The 25,017-nt window shown below is 47.0% G+C and overlaps 1 protein-coding gene across 15 annotated transcripts in view; it reads right to left on the bottom strand.

Annotated features, from left to right (window-relative positions):
- Positions 1–25,017, bottom strand: part of MMP24 (matrix metallopeptidase 24) — a 162,585-nt gene that overhangs the window by 1,193 nt on the left and 136,375 nt on the right. For 11 of the 15 annotated variants that reach the window (XM_073310031.2, XM_073310033.2, XM_073310034.2 and 8 more), the window contains 5 exons: positions 23,513–23,727; positions 19,671–19,809; positions 2,456–2,722; positions 1,417–1,493; positions 57–87 (listed from right to left, as the gene is read on the bottom strand). In XM_073310031.2, coding sequence (XP_073166132.1) covers positions 57–87; positions 1,417–1,493; positions 2,456–2,722; positions 19,671–19,809; positions 23,513–23,727 — 729 coding nt within the window. Of the gene's footprint in view, positions 1–56; positions 88–1,416; positions 1,494–1,555; positions 1,618–2,455; positions 2,723–19,670; positions 19,810–23,512; positions 23,728–25,017 lie in introns of those variants that run through there. The other 4 variants (XM_073310045.2, XM_073310044.2, XM_073310032.2 and 1 more) reach the window with 4 other exon arrangements.

The raw sequence follows: 25,017 nt of genomic DNA, 5'->3' as shown, positions 1-25,017 counted from the left end.
TTCAAAGACTTGAAACCGAATGGGCACAAAGAGGTATTGAAAGGAGTTTCGCTTACAGTCATTATTTCTCTGCCTAATGGTAGGAGGCTGTGGGGGCAAGAAAAACATACATAAGGAACCTCCCATGGCAAATTTGAAGGCAACTTCTTGATTTTAGAGGCATGTAGAGCAAATGTTTACAGGAAAAACCAAGCCGCTGATTTGCTGTTTATTTGAAATTCTAATCTAAGCGTTCAGGGGCAAATTAGGGTCAACTAAAGCACCAACAAGCATGCCATGATGCACTCGGGGACTTCCTCTACGTTACAAAAACATTCCAATATTTTGTGGGGACCAACGTCTGCACTGATTTGGATATTGGTTTGTTGATATTTTTAGAATATTTTTGTTTCATATTTTGGCTCTGAGAGGGAAGTGAGGGAGAAGACCCTGGATAGGAGCAGCTCTTTGGAGCACACCTGTTTGAAGATTTGGCCTTGATTATTAACCAGTTGGACAGTGGCTTTAAAAGCTCCCCTTCTGTTGCTGAAAGGCTGATGCCTTCAGCTGCTCCTTGACTGACGTAACCTTCACTCTCCAGATGCTTCCCACACGCCCTTTTCTTAGTCTCTCTCTCCCCACCCTGTCGGGAAAGGGCAGGGAAAATTCCAGCTCCCCGTCTTCTGGGCTCCTGCCTAGCTGGCTCCCACTCCACTTCTCTGTAGGAGCTCGGGGATCTTTCCTGACAACTCAAGAGAAATCCACTGCAACAAGGGTGCCTGTATCCTCTGCAGAGGACAGACTCCACTCCAGCCAGCTGCTTCTCTTTCCCAGTTGGCTGGAGAAGAGTTGGAGGATAAAGGAGAAAATGAATGGGGAGAGAGAAACAGTCTGATAGATGCAGACAGGGATGGCGAAGTAAATATTGCTCATAGTCCCTAGGCAGGGGCCCATGGGGCTGGGCACTGGGCAAACACAGCGGGAGATAGAGTCCCTGCTCCAAGGAGCTTGCAATACAATAATGTGACTTAGTCGTGGAAAAGAAGGTGTGTGTTTGTTTGAATGGGGCAGGGAAGTGGGTCACAGATTACTGGGGCTAGATTCACAAGAGGACTTAGGTGCCTATCTGCCATGTGAGGTGCCTAAATCCCAGAATCAGGCCCCATTCAGAGTCACAAAACCCTTGCTCAGCTGTAGCCAGACCTGGAGGTGCCTAAACTCACTCAGCACCTACATTTTTGCAGTAAAAGTTCCTGAGGCCCCTTATGTTTCTGCCTCTGAGTATAAACACTGCAGCTTTCAGGTCACCTACCTGCCAGAGCGCTCCGCCAAGCGGGGGAAGAAAGGCGTTCCTCCGCCTAACTTGTCTGTGGGGCCCAATCTAATATGCAGGTTCAAAGCTCACCTACCAAATCTGGTCCCTCCAGGCAAACTTACACAAGACCCCCATAGGAGAGGGGTCCCTTGTAACTGATTGGGGTGCTCAGCTGGGATGTGACGATCTCCATTCCACCCTGCAGGGAAGAAGGGATTTGAGCAGAGATTTGCCCCCCCCCCCCTCAGGCCAGTGGCCTAGCCGCTGGGCTTTGGGCTAGTCTGAGGGGGGCTCCCTCCATCTCGCCTGTTGAAGCTGTTCCACTGTGAATACATAATTTAAAAACGTCATTAGAGCAGGGTGCGGGATCCTGGCTATTCCCCCTCCCCCGTGAGCGCTCTCCCCACCTGACTACAGTCCTCCTCATGGCTGGGCTCTCTCTCTGGCCCAATCATTCTTTCATTAGTGGAAGAGCTTCAACAAGAGAGACTGAGGGCGTCCCCACATCGGAATATCCCAGAGCCCAGCCCCCACCGTGGGGTGGCAGATTTCTGTTCCAATCCCCTCTCCCCCTCAGGCAGAGGGGGCACTTGCCCCATGGGTCTCCCGCACGCTCCGTGAGGACCCTAACTTGTGGAGCGCCGCCTCCCTCTGCCCTGCCTGCTAAAACAGCATGGGCACCGCGCCCCAAAAGAGGGTTTACAGCTGAGACCCCCAAGCAGAGGGAGGCCCCTCCCTGGAGCCTGGACTTGGACACCTGTCTCTGAGGGGGTGGAGCTTAGCACCCGCCTGGACTTGGCACCTCCCGGTGGCTACTGTAGGCGAGTAGCTGCCTCGCAGGCTGGCCGTTATGAATCCCATTCTGAGGTGCCCGTCTCCCCCGAGTCAGTGCACAGGGGCTCAGGCGCCTAACGCAGCCCTGTTGGACCCAGCGGTTTTCTAGGCGCCTAGACGTTAGGGCTGGGGATGCTCAGCATGGCCCAGCCTCCGCTGCTTTGTGACCCCAGCCCTTCGCGGCCTCTGGGGCCACTGATGTCAGAGCAACGTTGTGAGCGCTGGGGCCTGACTCCAGCTCAGTAAAACCATCTGAAACAAACCAGCCCCAAGCTAGGGAACCTGGTATTAGTCTGACCAGCACTTGCAATAATGGGATCTACGTACAGCCTTCTTTGCTGATAAAAGCTCCTTGTGGGGCCTGTGGGATTCCCCTCCACACAGCGATGGGCTTTGGGTATCCTGGGTCAGTCGCTCTCTTGTCCTCATTATAGCGCCAGTACTTGTCTCCTCGGAAGAAATAGGTTTTGCCCACTGGCTCCCATCGCAACGCTGTGTCGATGCCTTCCCGGGGGAGACAGCTTCCCAGCTCCACCAGGCCGTGTGGGTACCCTGGCTCTGCTGTCACTTCCTTAAAGACCCAGTATTTATCTCCTAGGGATGGGGGGGGGGGGGGGGGGAAACAGACAATAAATTTACTGAGATCCAGCCGACCACTTGAATCTGAAATGTTCTCACGGCCTGTAACTGAACTTCAGGTTAGGCGCACGGCAGGGGAGTGCTTACGAAACATCACTTGCCAGGCTGATTACAGCAGCGTCCCCAAACTGTGGTCTGTGGTGGCCCAAGAACATTTGTTGGTAGGCTGCAGAGAGCTGGCTGGTCACCTGGTGCTAGCTCTCCTCCTTGTTTCCAGCTGAGAGAAACCGAGGGGAGGGAGAGAGGGATGGATGAAGAGCAAAAGGAGACAAAAGTGATTCACGCTGAATAAACGACCGGGAGGACGCTGAATGACTGACCTCACTAGAGAGCCTACAAACACAGCACCATATTCCTGAGATGCTTTACGTACCAAGAGTCACCAGCAGGGTGTTGGACGGGCGTGACTGAAAGAGAAGGTGTCTATGGGCTCACTTCTCCACTAAGATGTGAGCCACTATTTGGGATCACTACATGCAACATAGTCTCAGCAGTAGTCAGCAAATACATACTAAATACCATGCTCAGTACCATGACAAATGATTCATTTAATCAATTACTTTCTGAAAACTCGTAACACTCAACTAAAGTTGCAGGTGTTGAATAGTATTCAACCCTGCCTGTTTCCTGTGAAGGGGTTTTGTGTGTATCCATGTTTGTCTTAGTCATGACTACATTCACTCCCAGACAGCTAGCTGGCCCCTGCTGTTACCCTAAGTACAGTACACCCTTCCCCTAACAAACCCCTCGGGATCCAAGCCAGGGGCTGGAGGAGCTCTGAGCCCCCACCACAGACCCAGGGCCGGAGGAGCTGTCAGCCCTTGCTGCAGCCCCAGGGCTGGAGGTGGGATCCAGGCACCAGGTTCATTATATTATCGTTATTATGAAGGGCATTATAGCGAGAGTGTCCTGTAGTTTCCAACTCTCCCTACTGGTGACACATTGGTGCACACACCATGGAAGACAGGTAATCATAGAGCCATCATAAGGAAGAAGGTGGCTGCACCCTAAAAGACATGTTGGGTCACATGCAGAAGTCAGGGGCCATTCCTAAAGTGAACCCCCAAGACTAGCGTCATCCGCCTCACAAGAAAGTACTGTGGCAAGGGGCAAACTGCTGTGATGAGAATAATCCATTCCCCCTCCGGCTTTAGCTCTCCTTGCTTTCTAGTCGCCTGGGACTCTTCCCCCTCCCATGGTTTTGAGAAAAGAGGGCTAAATGAACGATATAACACAATATGGTCAGGCTTCCAGGAGCCACCAGGGCCGGGGCTGCAGAGCTCTACAGCTCCCTTCCCCACCCCCTGACGCTCACAACGAGTAACAACTGATTTGCTTTCCATCCAATTTGGATGAGATACTAGTCTATCCCGCCTCGCTTTTAATGTAATGCCGGTAGGGATGCTGCGCCCTCACCAGCCTTTCCACACTATCCTAAAAAGCAGAAGCCGTTGCACAGCCCTCTTGGCGCCAGGACAGCTGACCGGGGAGATGCTGCCCCTCTGAGACTAGGTGAAATTACAGACTGGCTAAAACAAGTCTCAAGTGGACAGATTATCTGAAGCTATAACCCGAGAACGTAAATCTCACTAGTACACTTCCAGCTGACTTGCAAGGCTTGGCAACGAGACCAAAGAAAGCTGAGGCCAGACTCTCCTCACTAGATGACACAGTGAGTACTATGGACATGACTGCACAGCCACAGAAAGACCTGTTAAAGCACTGCGGGAGACGGGCATTGATCGTGAGAGGGAAGCGCCAGGAGAAACAGTCTAAGAATTGTGGGGATCTCAGAGGGGCTGGATAAAGGGAGGTCTGGGGTATTTTTATCCACCATGCTGCCAGGGCCTTTGTCTCTCCCCTGATCAGAACCCAAGATATTAAGAGAGCCCACCACCCCCTTGCACCAAAACCCCCTCCAAATGCAAAGCCCTGGGCCATAATTGTAAGGGTTCTAAAATACAACAGGAAGGAATGCACTCTCAAAAACAGCCTGGGACCTTAAAAATCTAACATGGCAAGTACACAGGCTGGTGATTTTCCAGGATTACACCAAGGACGTGGGGAAAAGAGGGCAAAATTCAAGATCCAAAGCTCTAGCCCAAGGGCTGGAGAACTTCATTTCCCTCCCTGCTACTCTGTGTTAAAAGGAAGGCCAGGTGCTTAGTTTTACAGCAGCAGAAGAGGCTGAAAGGATCTGATCTCACTACAGCACAAGACACCACGGCAGATACAGCCAGGATGCGTTAAAACAACTTTGCCAGCTCAGTCACTGCTGTGTTGAACTTCAGCTCCCAGCTCAGCGCCAAACTGTGCAGGGCAAATGCACCACCAGTTTCTCCCTTCCCCTTCCCTCTGCTTGATTTCTTTGTCCTCCCCTGGTTTCACCAGCCCAGGGAGCTGAGTGGGGGGTCGGGAGAAGGCTCTCATCTCTGATTGAACTTTGACCCTTCTGCCCTCCCTTCCCCCCAGACTCCAGAGGCAGTTCTGTGCTCAAGCTGCTGCAGGCAGGAGTGTTACAATGCGGAGACCCTTGCTTGGTCTGCATCTACCTGCCCCCCATGATTCCAGTGCACTGGGAGCGACACCCCCCTCCCCTGATTCCAGTCCACCAGGAGCAACAGCCCCACCCCCCAATTCCAGTGTACTGGGAGCAAACCCCCCCCCCCACCCCCATGACTCCAGTGCACTGAAAGCATCTGCCCCTCTCACAATTCCAGTGCACAGGGAGCACATCCCCCTTCGAGATCCTGACTCCAAGCAAAGTGCGGTACTGGGCCTGGGGATGCCTTACACCTGTGGATCAGCAGCAGGGCTCAACAGAGCAGTGTGAGTTCGTTTTCTGTCTGAGGCCGCTCTCTCCTGGTACCTTTTCCAACTCCCTCCTCTTCCCCCCAGTGATTTTACTTTCCTTCATCCCCAGCTAATCTCCTAAATTCTGGGTTTATAGTAAATCTGAAACTATTCAACCCATTTGCCTTATATGTACGTGTGTGAGAGCTACCAGAGCCAAGCAACGTTTGAGCTGCATAAGTAGGAGCATTGCAGCAGATCGAGGGACGTGATCGTTCCCCTCTATTTGACATTGGTGAGGCCTCATCTGGAGTACTGTGTCCAGTTTTGGGCCCCACACTACAAGAAGGATGTGGAAAAATTGGAAAGAGTCCAGCGGAGGGCAACAAAAATGATTAGGGGGCTGGAGCATGTGATTTACAAGGAGAGGCTGAGGGAACTGGGATTATTTAGTCTGCAGAGGAAAAGAATAATAGAATGAGGGGGGATTTGATAGCTGCTTGCAACTTCCCAAAAGGGGGTTCCAAAGAGGATGGCTCTAGACTGTTCTCAGTGGTAGCGGATGACAGAACAAGGAGCAATGGTCTCAAGCTGCAGTGGGGGAGGTTGGATATTAGGAAAAACTTTTTCACTAGGAGGGTTGTGAAGCACTGGAATGGGTTACCTAGGGAGGTGGTGGAATCTCCTTCCTTAGAGGTTTTTACGGTCAGGCTTGGCAAAGCCCTGGCTGGGATGAGTTAGTTGGTGATTGGTCCTGCTTTGAGCAGGGGGTTGGACTAGATGAACTCCTGAGGTCCCTTTCAACCCTGATATTCTATGATTCTAATGAAGCTTTTGGTTTCATGACAAATCGTTTCCATTCCCAACTGTAAAGAAATCTGAGCTCCTAAAATCCTATCCAGGAATAATGATACTTGCTGGTTCTGATTCAGCAGATTGCTGAGAACATGTTATTGTGAGACTGGCAATAACATTAGTGCAAGGGCTTATCTTTCGTTTTTATTTTTGTTAAATGAGTTGTAAGAAATGCTGTGTTGGTTTCTATTGCTGATAGAACTTTTGAGCAATGGCATTCGCATTGTAATCCAGCATGGACAAGGCTCTAGGGGGCAAAGTGTCGGCAGAACAGGTCTGCTAATAAACTCTTATCTGCAAATGATCCAGTTACGTTAGCATAAGGTTACTTAAACAATTTGCATAACTTTCTTAAATATCCACTATAGACTCGTTCCCCCTTTTGTTGTTGTGAACAGTGCAGAAACAACATCTTCTTTTGATATCAGACTATTTCTTCTTTATAAAGCTAAAGGGAATCCAGTTATACTCAAACTGGGTGTTTTGAGGGTGGTGGGGGGATGAGGTCACCCCCTTGTAAATCTCATGGATTTAGGTCCTATTTCTGTTTGGATAAGAATTATATATTTTTCAACTGATCTTTGGTCAATTTTGATCACTTCATTTCTTTTTTTTCTGTTTCTCACTGTAACAGGGTATAGCAGGGTCCCCTTTGCTCCTGCCTCTGCTGCGTTCACAAACCACTCAGAGCCCCTGGGGTTCAGCGTGCGTGCCCACCACCGTCTCACCATATACAGATTGGGGTTTCAGCCTTCAGGACTTCTCAGGTTCTGCACCCAGGAGAGAAGAGCTACCACTCTCCTTCTGCTCTCTGGCTCTCCCCTGGCTTCCTTCCTCTACGCCTGTATGTAGCTCCTGGCTGATTAGTCTGGCAGCTGTTTCCCATTTGCCAATCTGGTGCAGGTTTCTCTAACCAGCTCCAATTTACCTCCCTTAATTGGAGCTGGCATGACAGAGGGTTGGCTCAGGAGTTCCTGCCTAGCGCCCTGTCACACCCACATTATCTTTTACCTTTCCTGATCTGCCTAACTCTCTCCATTCCCCCCCTCCCCCGTTCACGTCTCCGGGGTGGTGAGGGGGAGCCCAGAAATACCTTTCCTAGATCTGAAACTAACTGTGGCTCAAGCTATGACGCTACTCAGGCACCTAATAAAGAAATAGTTGACGTAAGCACTCCTCATGCTTAATATTATAAATTGTATTTCCAGGAACATCAAGGGGGTGAATCACCAGATAAAAAGAAAAAGAATAATCACTCATCTAGAACCGTTGCAAGCAGATATTATCTTCCTACAGGAAAACCACCTTCATGACTTGGAGGCAGAGAAATTTAGAAGGGGCTGGATGGGGGAAGAGGTGTTTAGCAGACAAAGATGTAGGGATATTGTTTTGCAAAAGACTGAATTTACAAGTTCTAGATATAAATAAAGATGAGGAAGGTAGATTTTTGCTGGTGAAGCCTAAGATCTCTGACTCTCTATATTCCCTAATTGATATATGTGGACCTAATAAAGATGAGCCAAGATTTTTTTTTTAAGTTTTTTTTCCAAATTAATTACTATCCCACTAGAATCAGTCATCACAGTAGGAGATTTTAATGGGTGTTGGATCCTTTTTTAGACAAGTCAGGCCGGCCCCAGTATGCACGGTAACATGCTAGAACCATTAGAAAGGCTATATGGAAGACTTGGGGTTAAAAGATGTGTGGCGGTTGCAGAGCCCTACAATGAAGGGTTTTAGGTTTTTTTCCTCCACACTTTCCACATATTCTCCAATAGATTTCTTCCTGATTTCTATGGACTCCACACTGATAACGAAATCAAGACTATCAGGATCTCTGATCATGCACCAGCGACACTTCAATTTCCCCTCCTGAGACAAACTGGATTTGTAAGAGATGGAGACTGAACGCCTCTCTTCTGAAAGATAACAGTTTTCAGAACTAGATCACAGCAGAAATTTGTTTTTCTTTGAAACAAATGATACACCAGAGATACCCCATTCGACCCTATGGGAGGCACTAACAGCTTCTGTTAGGGGCTGGATCCTTTTCTGCTCAGGAAAGAGGGGTTAGCCAAGCTCAGCTCCTGAAATTAACCAAACAACGTAAAGTGAAGAGAAGCCCTAGTTACTGTACTGCCTAAACTGGGTAACGATATGCCAAGGAGTAACAGCCATCGACCCATCTCTTTAATCAATGCTGACATAAAAATACTTTCAAAAATATTGGCGAAGAGGCTTGAAAAAGTAGAGTGGGGTGGTTCACTCCAAGCAGGTGGGATTTATTTAGAAAAGGCGTGGTTTAGATGACACATGTCAATTGATCAAAGTTGTGGCATTCCACCTTCTAGAAATTCCCATACAATCATTTCACTCCATTCAGAGAATGGACACTCTGCCTTTGACAGAGTGAACTGGTGATATTTGTTTCGTATTCTGGGTAAATTTGGGTTGGGGAAATCCTTTATTTCATGGATGAAGTTGTTATATTCCAATCCCAACTCCCAATCCTAACAAATAGCACAACGTCCCCCCACTTTGATCTGCTTCAGGGAACTAGAGAGGCATGCTCCCTCTCCTCATCCTGTTCAATCTAACATTAGAACTGCTTGCAATACTAATTAGGGAATACCATTCAAGGGATCAAATCAGGCACTCAGAAGACAAAAATCCTTCTATATGCAGACCACATCCTCCTATTTATTAAAAATCCAGATCAATCGATTCCAAATATCCTACAAGCAATAGATAATTTGGGTAAATTCTCTGGCAATAAGATAAATTGGGAAAAGTCGGAAGCAATGAAGATCTCATTGGATTTAGCTGGAACTGACTCTCCTATAGGTACATTTAGATGGCAACAGACAAACCTCAGATATAAAACATAGTCAAGGGTAACCTGCCCCATTACTCATGCAGTTAGTAGCAATTTCAATAGATGGCAGGCACTGCCTCTCAGCCTTTGGGGAAAAACAAACACAATTACAATGAATGCCCTTCCCAGGGTCCTTTTCATCCTGAATTCCAGGGCCGGCCTTAGGCCAAGGGCAAACGGGGCAAAAGCCTGGGGCGTCGGTATAAACGGGGTGCCTACGGAGCAGGCGTGCTGCTCCCCCCGCTACTCTGCTGCCGTCTGCAGCTGCGTTGCACCTGCCCCCTGCTTTGGAGCCACACCTGGCTAGCGGCTCCCGGGAGCCTCCTGTTTTCTGTGCAGAACCGGGGAGCAGGAGGAGAGGAAGGGGGCGCTCACGTCAGGGTGTCCCCCTCCCCTTGTCTCGCCTCCACCCATGTACCCTATATCTCCGCTGAGCTGGGATGGGGGGCCAGGGGTCAGGACAGAGACTGAGGAGCTGCTGGCGGCTGCTGTTGTCAACGAGCCTTCAGACTGCTGAGTGCCGCTCCTCCAGCGCACACACTCTGTCTGTCTGTCTCTCTCTCTCTCTCTCACACACACACACACTCTGTCTCTCACACACGCTGTCTCTCTCTCTCTCACACACACTCTGTCTCTTTCACGCTCACCTCCCAACACATACTTGTATTATTGTTGTTGTTACTTCTTGGTACATCCTGTAATGCACATATATTCTCTATAATTTTATTCTTTCAAAGTGCTGTTATTTTAGTTTTTTGACTGGTTTGTGCATTTCATAATTTTATTTCTCTCTTATGCTTAAATTTAATTCTTTGACTAGTGAGTTCTAAAATGCCTAACCCTGTCCTGGCTGGAGTAATTAGCATTATTACTTTTATTACCATATTGTGCTTTGTCATTAATTATTTAAACTGATACAATCAAAAAATTGTATCCTTCTAGAATGTAACTTTAGCTTGTACTAACCTTAGCAGTGCCAGTTTAAAAAACATTAACCACACATATAATTTTAGACACTGGGCAGATGAAGGTCACTTATTTTCAAATTGTATTTTTAGTTATATCTGTAAAATATCTTAAAATGTGCATGAAAATAAATGCAGTTCCAACTATGATGCCAATAGAAACGATGCAGTCAAATGTTAGTGAGTCACGTACATGATTGTGATCGGTAAACATAAATGCCAAAATAATTAGAAAAATAAAGAAGAAAAAACCCTTAATCACATATGTTAAAATTAAGTATGTTTTTAGTGGAGTGAAAAACAATTGACTAAAATAGAGTAGATAATGGTAGTAACACAGAGTGTGTCTGCTAGAGAAAGTCAGCAGATTTTATTTTCATTTATTTCTATTAAAGATAGTGTACAAAGTATCAGACGTGTGTGTCTCATATCTGTGTTAAACAGGAGTGAAAGTAACTTAAGGGTCCTGAGCAGGCGGAGGGGGTCCCCCTCGGGCGGAAGGGGTGGGGCCTCAGGCCGAAGGGGCGGGGGACTTTAAATCCCCAAGCCCTTTAAATCGCTTCAGCTACCCTGGGGCTCCAGCAGTGGGGCTTTGGTGGCAATTTAAAGGGCCCAGGGCTCCGGCCGCTGCCAGGAACCCAGGGCCTTTTTAAATTGCCTACCTGGAGAAGCTGCCCCTGCTGGTACGGTCAGCTGTGTATCGGCTCTTGCCGGTATGCCGTACCAGACCTTACTGGCTTATTTTCACCTCTGGTGCTAAAGCTCCAGAACTGATACCTCAAGGTTTAAGATTGGGAATATCTTTCTGTATTTTCTCCTGATTGTTCTAAATTTACATATAAACTTTACATGTGGCTTTAAGTGGAGTTTGTATATATTTTTTCTTTCTTTATATAACAGTTAGATACAGTGCTCTGTCGGCTAATTCCTAAGTTATTATCTGCAAAAACCCTAGCGTTTTCAGTGCCTGAGTAGTCCCTGGAATCATGGTTAAAGTTTCCTCCCACCCCCCAAAATCTGAAATTGTGCCCCAATAAGCCAGGAGTGGCCAGAGGGCTGCAGGAGGGCCGTGGGCTCTGGCAAGATGCAGCCCTCATGTGACAGCATGAAGCCCATCTTGAGCCACATGCTGAGCACCAGGCACTACAAGCCACAGCTGCAGCGCAGAAGTGAGGGTGGCAATACACCAGATACCATGCCCCCCCTACTTCTACGCAGCTGCTGGCGGTGGCGTTGCCTTCAGAGCCTTTAGGGAGTCCGGTCAGCACCAGCCGGTATCAGGCCACCCTGTCAATGCTTAATTTGTGCCAGGGCTGAGCTCTGGAATCTCTTTCAATTCAAATTAAACACTGGGGGAGGCAGCAGGGCCCAGAGGAGATGGGGGGAAGCCCAAGGAGCAGCCAGGGGTGATGGGGGGCATTAAAATACAAGTTCGCCCAGGGTACCATTTTCCCTAAGGCCAGCCCTCCCTAGCCATATTCCTCCCTTTTATTTTTACCAAATCAACAACACGTTCAAGTCCTTGTGGGATCCTGGTAACGAGCCCAGAACCTGCTTACGCAGATTACAGTTCCCCATCAAAACAGGGGGTTTAGCAACTCAGTGGCTCATCCCTCGTGCTGTACAGCCCCGGATTGGTTCCAGCTGGAAGCAGAATTGGTTGCTCCTTTGCTCCTTTTGAATGCACTGCACACGGATCACTCCCAATTCCCTACAGCACTATTACCAACTGTGGGGGCAGCCAGGAATCCTTGGCGTATGATGTCTATTAAATTTAGAAATCGCCGCCTTCTATGTACCAAGGTCTCTAGCTGGGGTAACTTGAAACTCTGACTAGCAGGCAACCTCATCAGCTGGCCAGATTGGATTAGGAAAGGGATTCTGACCATCAGTCAGTTTATTGACTTCCCGCCTTTTACAATACTGAATGAAAGATTCAAGGTGGAGACTCAGGAGGAGTGGCAATACATCCAATTTAAACATGCCATCTCCTGTCTGCTTGGCCCTGATACCCGCGCTACCCCAGCCCACCGGCACGGCTTCCATCTCTCCAAATATGACCCAGATCGCCAAGACTGATGGTAATACTATGTGCACACCTGGCCAGCAAATCTGAACTAAACGCCGATCCCCTAAAAAGCGAATGGGAGGAGGAACTAGGCCAGTTATTCTCTGCTAACCAATGGAAACAAATTTTAGCCAGGTTTGTTCCTTACACTTCCATTTAAGATTACACCAGCGGAAAATGACATGGAGGGTGTATTAGACCCCGCTCTGACTGTTCAAAACAGCTGCTGCTGAGTCAGACAATTGTTGGCTCTGTGACTCAGCGGGTGCTAACGTAACCCCTATGCTCTGGGAATGCTCCTGTGCCTGAAGGATTTGGACAGAACTGAATTGCAGTGTTAACTTTTCCTATCATATAAAATTGTTACAAGCTAACTATGCGGTTTTAAACCTAGTGAATATTAGTTGGATGCGGAGTAAATCTGAAAAACTTTGGCTCAGTAGAGCATGAATAATTGTTAAAAGACTACTCCTACAGAAATGGAAATCCTAAAAGTGAGCAGCAATTGAAGACTGGCCCATAGACATCATCAGCTTGGACATTGTGGAAACATTTATATCCCATAACAGAAATACCTGAGAAAAAGTCACAGCGATACGGGATGCTCTCCTGAAAGTATTTGAGTGATCCTATTAAATGCATGGCGCCCCTTCCCTCCCCCTGCCTTCTCCACATGCGTCCTTCCCTTTCAGTCCCTAGCCCCCTCCTCTGAATTTGGCTTCTAGTCTTTATCGTATTTTAATAATTTTTCTTTAACTCGTTGTAGTTTTATGAGCACAATTTGATTGTTTGTAAATTGCGCAATACAAATAATTGATTCATATGTTAACCATTCATATTACATATAATTAAATGTTTCAAGTATAGCTAAGGTTACATAGCAAGTGGTTAGTATATTATGAATTTATGTATTATCAGAGGTTTATGTATAGTTTGTGAAGTTATATATATAGTTTTTTTAAATTAAGAAAAATTTGTTAGAAAAAAATATGGTCAATAGACACTATGTTGCTTAATATTGTTAATTCTGTAAAAAGATATGTGCCTACACATGTCAAGGCAATGTAAGTGGCATGTCTTATTGTAAATGACCAATGAATAATATAATCAATAAATAATTTAAAAAAAAATCCCTGCTGCAAAGACCCAGCCACACTCACTTTGCCTAACTCAATCTCAATCTGCGACCCACGGGCCACTTGCGGCCCAATCAGTACACAGCTGGAGCCCATGTGACATCCTCTGGGCCATACCGGTAGTATTAGATTCGGCCCACATATCACGCTGTGATGGTAAATAGGTTGAGAACCGCTGATTTGGACAGAGTGACTGGGAGTGAGAGGAGGCAGGACTTGGGGCAACATTTCAGTACAGACCATGTCATACAGGCTTGTCCAGGCAGACGAGGTAAGTGAGCAGGATTTAAACTCATGTTACTCAGGGCTGGACTACACTACATAATGCAGCTTATATCGACCTAATTATGTCAGTGTCTAAACTACAGCCCTGTGCCACTGATGTAAGTGCCCTAGTACACCGACAGCTGCTTGACTCCCTGCAGGGAACAGGCCGGGGGAGCGAGAAGCTCTGGGCGGCTTCCCCCCACTCCTGGTGGGGAACGGGGAGCAGACGGCGAGGGCAGCCCACTGAGAACCTGGGAGCCTGTGGGGCAGCCAGGCTTCCAGCAGGGAGCTGCCAGTGGAGTTAAGAGACTAGGATCTCAGCTCCCCACACTGCCCCTCTTAGGTCGGTGGAAGCGCTCCTGGTGGTGACACGCACCACTGACCCAAGGAGGGTAGTGTGGACATGCACCACGGCAGTAATTACTGCGGTGGCTGTAAGTCAACCCAATATAGGTCAGCTGAGGTTTGCAGTGTAGACAGGCCCTCACTGGCTGCACAGGTGGCACTTCTGGGGAGGAATATTCACCAGAGCCCAACTCTCCAAGTGAGAGGGAAGGAGGAGGAGGAAGCTAACACATGCCAAGGAATCCCATGCAGCAGGAGGAATAAGGTGGTTTCCTTGTGCAGTAGGGTCCCCTAATGCAGATGGTCTGAGAGGGTGGGTAGAGGCAGTTCTCCATGGTAGGCTGCTGGCATGCTTCAACAATGTTGTCAAAGAAGGTGCATCGTCCACAGGGGGCCTGACTGCAGAGGTGCTGAGCGCTCACAGCAGCTGCAGTTAATGGGAGCTGTGAAGGCTCAGCCCCTCTGGCAGCAAGGGATGAGCTCAGGCCTGGAAGTCCGGAGGCCCTGAATTTGAACTGTAGTGTTGCCAGATTCCATGGCCTTGGGAATGTCACTTGGTTTCTGTGTTAGTGCTAACAAACATGAATGAATTTATATTTGAAACACCCGTGTGAGGTAGGGTGGGACAATGGCATAAAAATGCTCTGCCCTACCTCCCAGCATGTGCAGTGGGGTCAGTTAGCTCGGGCTAGGTTCACAAAGGGACTTTGGCACCTAACTGCCACGTTAGACCCCTACAATCCCAAATTTAGGTTCCAGTGGTAGTCACAAAATCCACACTCAGCTGCTGCTGCCGAACTCAGCAGGCACCTACAATCACTCAGCACCCATATTTCTATTGTAAAGGTCTCCTAGGCCGCTGTGTTCCTGGCTCTGGGTATGCACACCGCTGGCTCCCTCTAGGCACCCTGATGCCTCAGCTCCAGTGTGATGCACAGAGTGGGGGAAGATAGGTGTTCCTCCACCTAACTCACCTGTGGGGCCAATCCACTCTGCAGGCTCAAGTTTCCCCTCTGTTTGAGGGGTAGAAGGGATTTGAACAGGGAGCTGTTACCTCTGAGATGCAGGCTTTAACCACTGAGCTGTGAGATATTCTGATCTGCAGTATCCTCAGTCTTTCTTCTTGAAGCTGTTCCACTTTGGATTAAATAAAGATACCTTAGAGCAGGGGGGCTAGACCTGAGTCTCCCACTTCTTGGGGAGTGCTCTAACCATCAGGCTGTAGAATCATTCTCTTGCTTGCTCACTCATTATATAACTTGAGCATCTAAAATTACTGGAGACTTGAATATTTTGGCCATAATCTCCCAGTGCCTCAGTTCCTTGTCTGTGAAGCCCACCCTATATAATAGGGTTGCTGCAAAGATAACTCATTAATATTTGTCAGGCTCAGATATGACAGCAATGAGTGCTATAGAAAAGGCCGCAAGATTTCTTTCTTGTTCCCCCAGTTAGGAAGGAAGCCAATTATTTTTACATCTGGGGTCCACATAAGGAGCCAAATATAATGCCTCTTGGTTGTGCAGAATGGGACAGGAAAAAACTAAATGTCCTAGAATTCCTTAGGTCTGTTTATCTCCTGCTCCCTCTCCTTCCCGTCCTGTTGAGAACCAAAGATTCATAGAATCATAGAATATCAGGGTTGGAAGGGACCTCAGGAGGTCATCTAGTCCAACCCCCTGCTCAAAGCAGGACCAATCCCCAATTAAATCATCCCAGCCAGGGCTTTGTCAAGCCTGACCTTAAAAACTTCTAAGGAAAGAGATTCTACCACCTCTCTAGGTAATGCATTCCAGTGTTTCACCACCCTCCTAGTGAAAAAGTTTTTCCTAATATCCAACCTAAACCTCCCCCACTGCAACTTGAGACCATTACTCCTTGTCCTGTCCTCTTCTACCACTGAGAATAGTCTAGAACCATCCTCTCTGGAACCACCTCTCAGGTAGGTGAAAGCAGTTATCAAATCCTCCCTCATTCTTCTCTTCTGCAGACTAAACAATCCCAGTTCCCTCAGCCTCTCCTCATAAGTCATGTGTTCCAGACCCCTAATCATTTTTGTTGCCAACTCTTGTTTATAAAGCCTCAGTCATCCAGTTAGGAAACAGAAACAATACCATGTGACTTGGGTGACCAATCATATGTCATATATAGGGATAACAAATAAGTGTAGTGGCTCAATTTATGGACAGTCCATAAACTGTGATTAATACACACACATGATTTGACACACATTTACAAATAGAGAGTCCTAAAAGTTCTGTTTTGTTCACAGAACATTTGTGGGAATAAATGGGTTGGATAAATAATTCACTATGAACAGTCTGACCAACTGTATTGACAAATAATCCTAGTCATTGGTTTACATTGTGGAGACTCTTCATGACAAAAACCGCTGGAGATTTTTTTTTCTTTTACATGAAGACTTCAATTAGGTAGAATCTGAAGTAGATTTAAGGTTTCTTAGAGTCATTGTAATCTCTGCTGGGCACCTGCTGGCCCTCCCAACAGTAAAGAATATGACTCTGAGTAACTTTAAAAGCTTTAAGCCATTATTCACAAGAGGGGTCTCTGTGTTAAAATTCCCAGTAAGGCCCAGTTGGTAAAACTTGAGTTTTATAGAAAAAATATGTTTTTGACTTTTGAATGAAAAAGGGATTGTGGGACCAATTTTTGTCAAGTGAGAAACACTAGTCTTTTTCTAAATCCAATAATTTATAAATGCATCACCAGGTTTGCCTCAAGAATTCAAAGACATTCTCCCCTATCTTCAGGCTAAAAAGAGCTTGTAAGGACGTGTCAAAAATTACATTTATAATGGAATACTGCAGTGAACAAGATGTGATTGAATGGACTTGTCAATCTCATGTTCCTTGGACTCTGTACAATCATCAAGTATGTGGTTGCACCTGTCACTGCATACCGTCCAGAATAACTTTCTTCGCCATTTATGACAAGATCCACTCCAGACTACACAAGCATAAAGCATGGTGAAGCATGTCTACTGTACTAGTGACACTGCTGTATATTTGGTTTTACAATGAATTCCATTCAGCAATCACTCTTCATCAAGACATGGTCACCTCTGGGCCAAATCCTCCCCTCATTTCCCTGAGATCATGAGTGAAGTGGGTGAGGCCAGATTTTTAAAGGGAGGTAGTTACCTAAACATACAGAAAGGTGCCTAGTTGGATTTTAAAAAGCGCTTAATTGCCCAATTCCATTGATTTCATGACTTCCGTGGGAGTCAGCGCCAAGGGGTTAGATCCACAAAGAGGACTAAGTCCTAGGCACCCCGGACCACAGGCATTGTATGGGGAAGTTAGGGGCCTAAGAAAGGGATTTGGAGAAGCCAGCACGTTGAGCGGTGGGATATGCTGTGGAGAAGGGCAAGGCCTAAGCTCTGCCCATCTGTGACCAATGTGGGAATTTTGATGGTATTTTTATGATTCCTGGTGTACCTCAGTTTTCCTCTAGGCTTTGCACTTCAGTGTACTGTATGTAAAGGAAAGGAATGGTGTGTTTGACTCGTAGCCACCTCAGTCATTAACAAACTGAATAGAATCTACGCATGTGAATGGAGGATCCTGCCAAGACAGTGGACACCCTAATGGCCGGGGCATTCATACCTAGTGACCAACAGCCAAGAGGAGGAGATTTCCCCCCACCTCTCTGCCAGGAAGCAGAGCAAAGGCCCCCTAGCTGGAGAACAAAGGGGAAAGGTGTCAGGAACTGTGAGCTCACGCAGACACAGGGGCTCGCTCCTGGGACTGACAGACAAAGGGAGGGACAGAGTCTACACTGGAACATGTCGGTCAGGGGTGTGAAAAATCCACACCCCTGAGCAGCACAGTTAAGCCCGCCTAAGTCCCTGTGTAGACAGTGCTAAGGTCAATGGCAGAATTCCTAACTATTGGCTCTTGGGGAGGTGGATTGCCTGCACTGACAGGAGACCACCCTCCCTTTGATGTAAGTAGTGTCAACACTGAAGTGCTGCAGCGGTGCAGCTATGCTGCTGTGGTGTTTTAAGTGTAGAAAAGCCCAGAGAGAGGAAGGAAAATTGGTTTCTATGGTTGCACGGCCCAAGGGCCCTGGTGTTGGCCAGTCTGAACTCTGTCTTAACCTTTGGTTCTCTGTGGTAACCTAACTACTTTCAGATTCTGTAGGCCAGGACACTAACAAATTGTTACCTTGTTTGAAAAGGCTGCCTGGCATTGAAAAGGGTAAGAACCAGCCTCCCACAGTGTCTGGCTTGGCTGGACTCACTGCAGGAGGCCACAGAGATTTCTGGCACCTGAAGGCCCAGTTTTGGAGGCCACGGGCCTGGCCTGTGGAACTGTGTGGACCAGCACATTAAAGGAGTCACTCCCAAGGGACTGGCTACAGGCTGGGGCATAGACCAGACCCTGTGAAGCCATGATACCCTCAAAGGTAGTTAGGCACCTATCTCTGGTCAGGATTCTCAGCCATCAGGCACTTAAGCCAGGTCAGCCATTTAGGTAGCCTGTGTCCTAGCAGCTGTGAGAGAGAGACAACACCACCCCCTTATAGCCAATAACTAGGGCACACTCCCAGAATGAGGGAGTCCCAAGTCCAAACTGCTGCTCTGCCTGATTTGAACCTCGGACTCCCACATTTAAGGCAAGGTGCTATAACCCTCGTGTAGAGTGTCTTGCGTGGGGCTCTCTCAAGCAGTCCTGTTGAAGCTGCTCCACTTTGTATAACTAATGAAATATTCACTGGGCAAGTGAGAGACTGAATCCATAGCCTCGCGCACAGAGCACTCACCTACATGTGGGAGGGTCACATGACAGTGGGTTCAAGTCCCTATGCCAATAAGTCTTTATACAAAGTGCAACGGCTTCAACAAGAGATTGAGAGAAGCCCCGCAATGGACCCAACAGCCTGGTGCTTAGGACATTCATGTAAGAGCTGTGGGTTCAAATCCCTGTTCCAACTCAGGGAAAGTGGGGATACAAACCCAGGTCTCCCACTTCCCATGGGAATGCTGTCGCCACTGAGCTTTTGGGGACACTGAACACCTCCCCTCTCCACTAGCTCAAACATCTGCCTACTAGATCAGGTTCTGTACAAAAGGCAGCTAGGGGAATGCCTATTTTGAGAATCCCACCAGGGCTTAGGCGTGAGTTAGCGCACCAAGCAACTCAGGAGCATCAGGACGTAGGCAATTTTGCATATTCCCACTAGCAGAGACTTAGGCACCTCTGAGGATTTAGACACTGACATGGTTAGGCAGCAGCTGAGCAGGGTTTTGAGGATCTGGTGCCTACAGCAGCAGTTAGGCACCCAAGTGCCTTTATGGATCTAGCCCACAGTGCTTGTGAAAATCCTACTAGATACCTAGCTGCATCTTTAAGCGTCCAAATACCTTTAAACATCTGGCTCTGAGCAATTAGAAGTGAGGGTTTGTGAGGAGTTCAGTTACCTTTCTTTGTGGATTTGCACAAATGGTTCCAACATGAGATACAGTTCCAACCAATACAACGCTAGAACAGACAAGCAAAAATCCCATTTGTCAAAGCTTGCCGCAGGAAGAGTAGTTAGAACAGTGATGCAAAATTGTATTGTATACATACTCTACCTTTAAAGAAAACGAATTTCCCATCAGATCTCTCATAGGCAGCATCAATCTTTGCAGGGAGGCCTTTCCAGAACTGTTCAATCTGCATGGGATACCCCTCCTGCACTCGGTTGTTGCGCAGACGCCAAAACCAGCGATCCTAGGAAGAGAAAAAGGGCTCTTGGAGTGTCTGAACTTTTATACCCTACATTCAACCACTAATTAGAGCATGAAATGCCCCCAGATACCATAATGACGACCATAAGCTCTGTGTAGTTGCACTGATCTTGAGCAATGACTGCATTCCAACCAGTTTTGGCTAAGTTTATAGGAGGATGCTTTCTCTTAGCACTATAACAGGTTAGGAACTGGTACTAATCATTACTATCCTTTAATGAGTGTTCTTGTGTTCGTGCATGTGTGTGTGTGCGTGGGTGAGTGGGTCCATCCCACCTACTTGGCAGAAGACAAGATACCAGTACATGCAGGGCCCCTTTTGCATATTTTTCCAGAATTTACAATGAACAATCATACAGTGCTGAAGAGGGTCATTTAGTCCACTGTCCTGCACCATGGCTGGAACTCAGGGAAGATGGCTGCCTTTTCACTGAACCCATCGTACCTCTCAAAGCTGCCAACACGTGGTACTACTGGCACAAGCAATCAGAAGGTGGGACAAGTGACCTGTGGCAGGCTGCAACTCCTACCAGCCACACATGCCTACTGAGCCCCTTTTAAAACAAACAACACAGCATCACGCTGGAGTGGGTCTTCTCCTTCAAAGAGTCCAGCCTCTTCCCAGGGGTCTGGCAGCAAACTAACAACAAGTCTTGTAGTAAAGTTCCAATGAACAACGTGTCCTCTCCCCAGGTACTTCCTTCCCAGCTGTCCATGCTGGGCTCCTGACTCTCCTCAGACAAGCCCATCAACAGATAGGTAGAGTTCACCTTGCCTCTATGAGGTCACCACTCCCACTCTTCTAAGTTCCTTGCTCTGTGGGAATGAGGCAGTTTGGCTCTAGGATTCATTCTGGCTGAGAGACCCTGGGCTCAGCACCTGAGCCCTACACAGAATTGGCAGCCTGTATTCTTCTTAAACCACCAACTGCTACTCCAGAGCCACTTCCTTTTCTCTAACTACTGGAACAAGCCTAGCATGGATTATCTTGGCCCCTGAGACTTCCAAGGTATGTCTGCACTATAGTCAGAGGTGTGAGGGCAGAATGTGGAGACATACCCCAGCTGGATTTGAGTGAGCAAGTTTGAATAACAATAGCAGAGAAGCTGCAGCAACATGAGCTCTACACGCCTGCCAGGGACCCTGAGTTATGTTCTCAGGTGGCTAGGCCATGCTGCGGAGGCTTCACTGCTCTTGTTGTTCCAGCTAGCTAGCTCAAAGCTAGGTTGGGTTTGTCTACAGGATCTGGCGTCATACCTCCAACTGCAGTGTCCACGTCCCAGAGGCCAATATACCCTGCTACTTAATGGCGATAGAGACCACCTGGGAAAGAATTCTCTGTAGTAACTCACAGTGCTCCCCAGCTAGTGTCCCATCACCGGTCATTGGAGATATCTGCTGCTCGCAGTTGCAGATCAGCGACATGCCATTGTAGGCAGTCCCATCACCCCCCCCCGCCCCATAAACTTATCAAGCTCAGTCTTGAAGCCAGTTAGGTTTTTTGCCCCCATTGCTCCCCTTGCAAGGCTGTTCCAGAACTTCACTCTTCTGATGGTTAGAAACCATGGTCTAATTTCAAGCCTAAACTTGTTGATGGCCAATTTATATCCATTTGTTCTTGCGCCCACATTGGTGCTTAACTTAAATAACTCCTCCCCCCCCCGGTATTTATTCCTTTGATGTATTTATATATCTCCCTCAGCCTTCTTTTGGTCAGGCTGAACTAGCCGAGCTGAGTCTCGTCTCATTAGGTCGGTTTTCCATTCCTCGGATCATCCTAGTAGCCCTTCTCTGCACCTGTTCCAGTTTGAATTCATCTTTCTTAAACAAGGGAGACCAGAACTGCACACACTATTCCAGATGAGAGCTCACCAGTGCCTTGTATAACGGTACTAACACTTCCCTGTCTCTACTGGAAATACCTTGCCTGACGCATCCTAGGACTACATTACCCTTTTTTTCACCGCTGTTTCACATTGGCGGCTCACAGTCATCCTCTGATCAACCAATACATCCAGCCCTTTCTTCTCCTCTGTCACGTCCCACTGATACGTCCCCAGTTTATAGCAAAAATTCTTCTTGTTAGTCCCTAAATGCCTTACCTTGCACTTTGCACTATTAAATTTCATCCCATTTCTGTTACTCCAGTTTTCAAGGTCCTCCAGATCTTCTTGTATGATATTCTGATCCTCCTCTATAATGGCAATACCCCCCAACTTTATGTCATCCGCAAATTTTATTAGCGCACTCCCACGGTTAGTACTAAAAATGTTAAATAAGATTGGTTCCAAGACTGATCCCTGAGGAACTCCATTAGTGACCTCCCTCGAGCCTGACAGTTCACCTTTCAGCATGATCCGTTGTAGTCTCCCCTTCAACCAGTTCCTTATCCACCTTTCAACTCTCATATTAATCCCTTCTTCTCCAATTTAACTAATAATAACTAATAATTAATGGATGTATAATACTTGTAGATTCTCAGAAAATTCATTCTGCTCTCCCAGATGACTTGCCATATTTTTCATATAAAACAAAAAGGCTGAATCCCTTCTTTAAGTGTAAAAAGGAACTCAACTTAAACAATGGCATTGAGACTGGCACCTCCCTAACAAATATTTGAGCTTTAGGATCTAACCCAACTCTAAAAGCCAGATCCACAAAGGAGATTATGTTACTAGTTGCCACTTTAAGCACCTATATACAAAATTTAGATTCCCAAAACCACTGCGTAACCCTGAATTCCTGCTGGTAAAGTCCCCATGGAGCCTACATTTGCAGCAGTGGGCATGCATTTCCCCACTTCAGGACTGACACTGTTGAGCTTCTTGGTGCCTGACTCACATCTCGGCCTCATCAGGATCCTCAAACTAGGCATTCTCCCCCCTGTCTCCCCTGCCGGGTCTGATCTGGTCACTCTTCTCAGAATATGTTTATGCCCACAGAGACAAGAAGGTTATATACCCACTCTTGACAGAAAATTGCAGTTTTTGTAGAGAGGCCCCTTCCCTGCTTTATTGGTCCCTCTGCCACTGGTCTGCTGGGTGACCTTGGGTAAGTCATGGAGCTTCTCTATGCCTCAGTTTCCCCATGTATAAAACGGGTATAATGAAACTGACCTCCTTTGTAAAGTACTTTCAGTTCTACTGATGAAAAGAGCTAAGTAGTAGTAAAGTAAGATGTCATCAAAATGCTGATGTATTCTAGATACAGATTTGTTAATATAGCTTTATGATTACATCTGCTACGTAGGAAGAATCCCATTGAACAATGAGTTAGTGCAAGAAGAGTGCTTCTCAACTGTAGGTTGCATGGTTGTTTAGAAGAGTCTCCTATCTGATATTTTTTGCTTTAAAAACATTAAACAGAACCTGGTTTATTTTTTGTCAAAAATGCAGGTAATTCTGAAGGAAAAACAAGATTATGAACATCACAAAGAACACTTTTTCATTTATGCGCTCTCCTTAGGCACCATGCCAAGTGTTAGTAAAATATTTTTGGATCTGCTAAAACTTTCCTTTCAAAATTCTCATGCTCATTGATTATGTCAGTTAAACATAATAGAACTGTTTTCAGTAAAGCAAAGTGGTACTATAAAATGGCTGATAATGTGTAATTATTTACACATATTATTCTTTTCCAGGATATAAAGCTTAAAGAAAACATCATTGGTAAAACAGATTTAGTACCTTGAAAACAAACATTTCTCCTCTAAACAGAGCCACAGTGTTAAAGTTGCCATCACAGATGTTGGGTTTCATGCCTGGAGTTGATGGCCTATCACCTAAAGGCGGCCTGGGGGGTCTTGGCTGTCGTTCATGTTTCCTTTCCGAAGGGGAATGAATCCTGCGCACAGGAAGAGTCGGTAAAGGTCTGGTGGGCTCCAGTGGCTCAGCAGGTGGACCTAAAAAAGAAAAGAAAACTGAAAGGTGAACAGTTGGAATATCTGTTTTTAGTCCTAGGACATTTGAAAGCCAGCACATTGATCAAATATTCCTGCCCAGGGATTCACCAGCAATCTCTCCCTCATTCCTTAGGACAGGTCTATGCTAGAAGCGCTGCATTGGCACAGCTGCGCCGCTGTAGTGTGTCTGGTGAAGACGCTCTATGCCAGCAGGAGAGCGCTGTCCCGGAGGCAGAATTACTCCACCTCCGCAAGAGGTGGAAGCTATGTCAGTGGGAGAGCGTATCCTGCTGACACAGCGCTGGTGCGGACAGTGCTTAGGTTGCTGTAACTTGTGTCACTTGAGGGGGTGTGGGGGGGGCGTGTCTTTTTCAACTTAAGCCCTTACACATTGCACAGACATAAGCAGCAGTTGCCAGACACAGGAGAGCTGGGGGAGGGGAGCATTCACCTAACTTGAGATGTAGGACTGGTGCTTCCAGGATGAGTAACAGGAGAAAAGTCAGCTATTCTAAACAATAAGAATTTAACATGAGTTAATGTATTGAAGTGTCTGTTCACAGATGCAAGGAGTATGGGAGATAAGCAAGAAGGAGTCTGAAGTAACAACACTAACTGCAACTCCTGCTGGGGAGAGAGGCAATAGCTGTTCAATGGCACTGCAGAACAGCTGAAGTCAGGAAGTGAAGAATAATACAGTAACCAATGGAAACGGCAAGGGATGCAGAATGCAATTACCCCAGTTCAGTTTAGCCAGGCTATTGGGTTTAACATCCCTGCTTGTAGAAAAATACCCTGGGATCGCTAATGGACGTACATGATCAGGACTAATTCAAATGATGACAGCTCCCGCACCACTACGGCCTTAACGACCAGTCTGGGGAACTGGTTAGAAAAGTGACACCACTGCCTTTCACAGAAGGTTTCCAGTCTGAGCACTTCTGTGAGCTGACTGAATGACGGCACAAACATGCAGAAACATTACATGCTGTAAAGATACACAATAAGCTCATTGCTGTGTGGAGACCTATACCCTCAACTGTACAAGGTAATAAACATCCTTCTGAGCCTATTATATAGAAATGTTGTTAAAAGCGAGAGGAAAAACTGGTACCAGCTGGATGAAGGGAAAAGGACTGTGATAAAGGATCTGCCATGCTCCTGGCAAGGTCTCCAGTTGGCATGACAACAAGCTGAAAGCTCCTAGACTTTGGGGTGTGATGGATTCTATAAATGCTTATAGTTGGAAACCCCCAAATGTGTTTTGCCTGGTTAATTTTAATTGGCTGA

Source organism: Lepidochelys kempii, chromosome 13, assembly GCF_965140285.1.
Source record: "Lepidochelys kempii isolate rLepKem1 chromosome 13, rLepKem1.hap1, whole genome shotgun sequence".
Classification (NCBI taxonomy): domain Eukaryota; kingdom Metazoa; phylum Chordata; order Testudines; family Cheloniidae; genus Lepidochelys; species Lepidochelys kempii.
The sequence above is the reverse complement of the archived record's forward strand: the minus strand, read 5'-3'. Positions and strand labels throughout refer to the sequence as shown.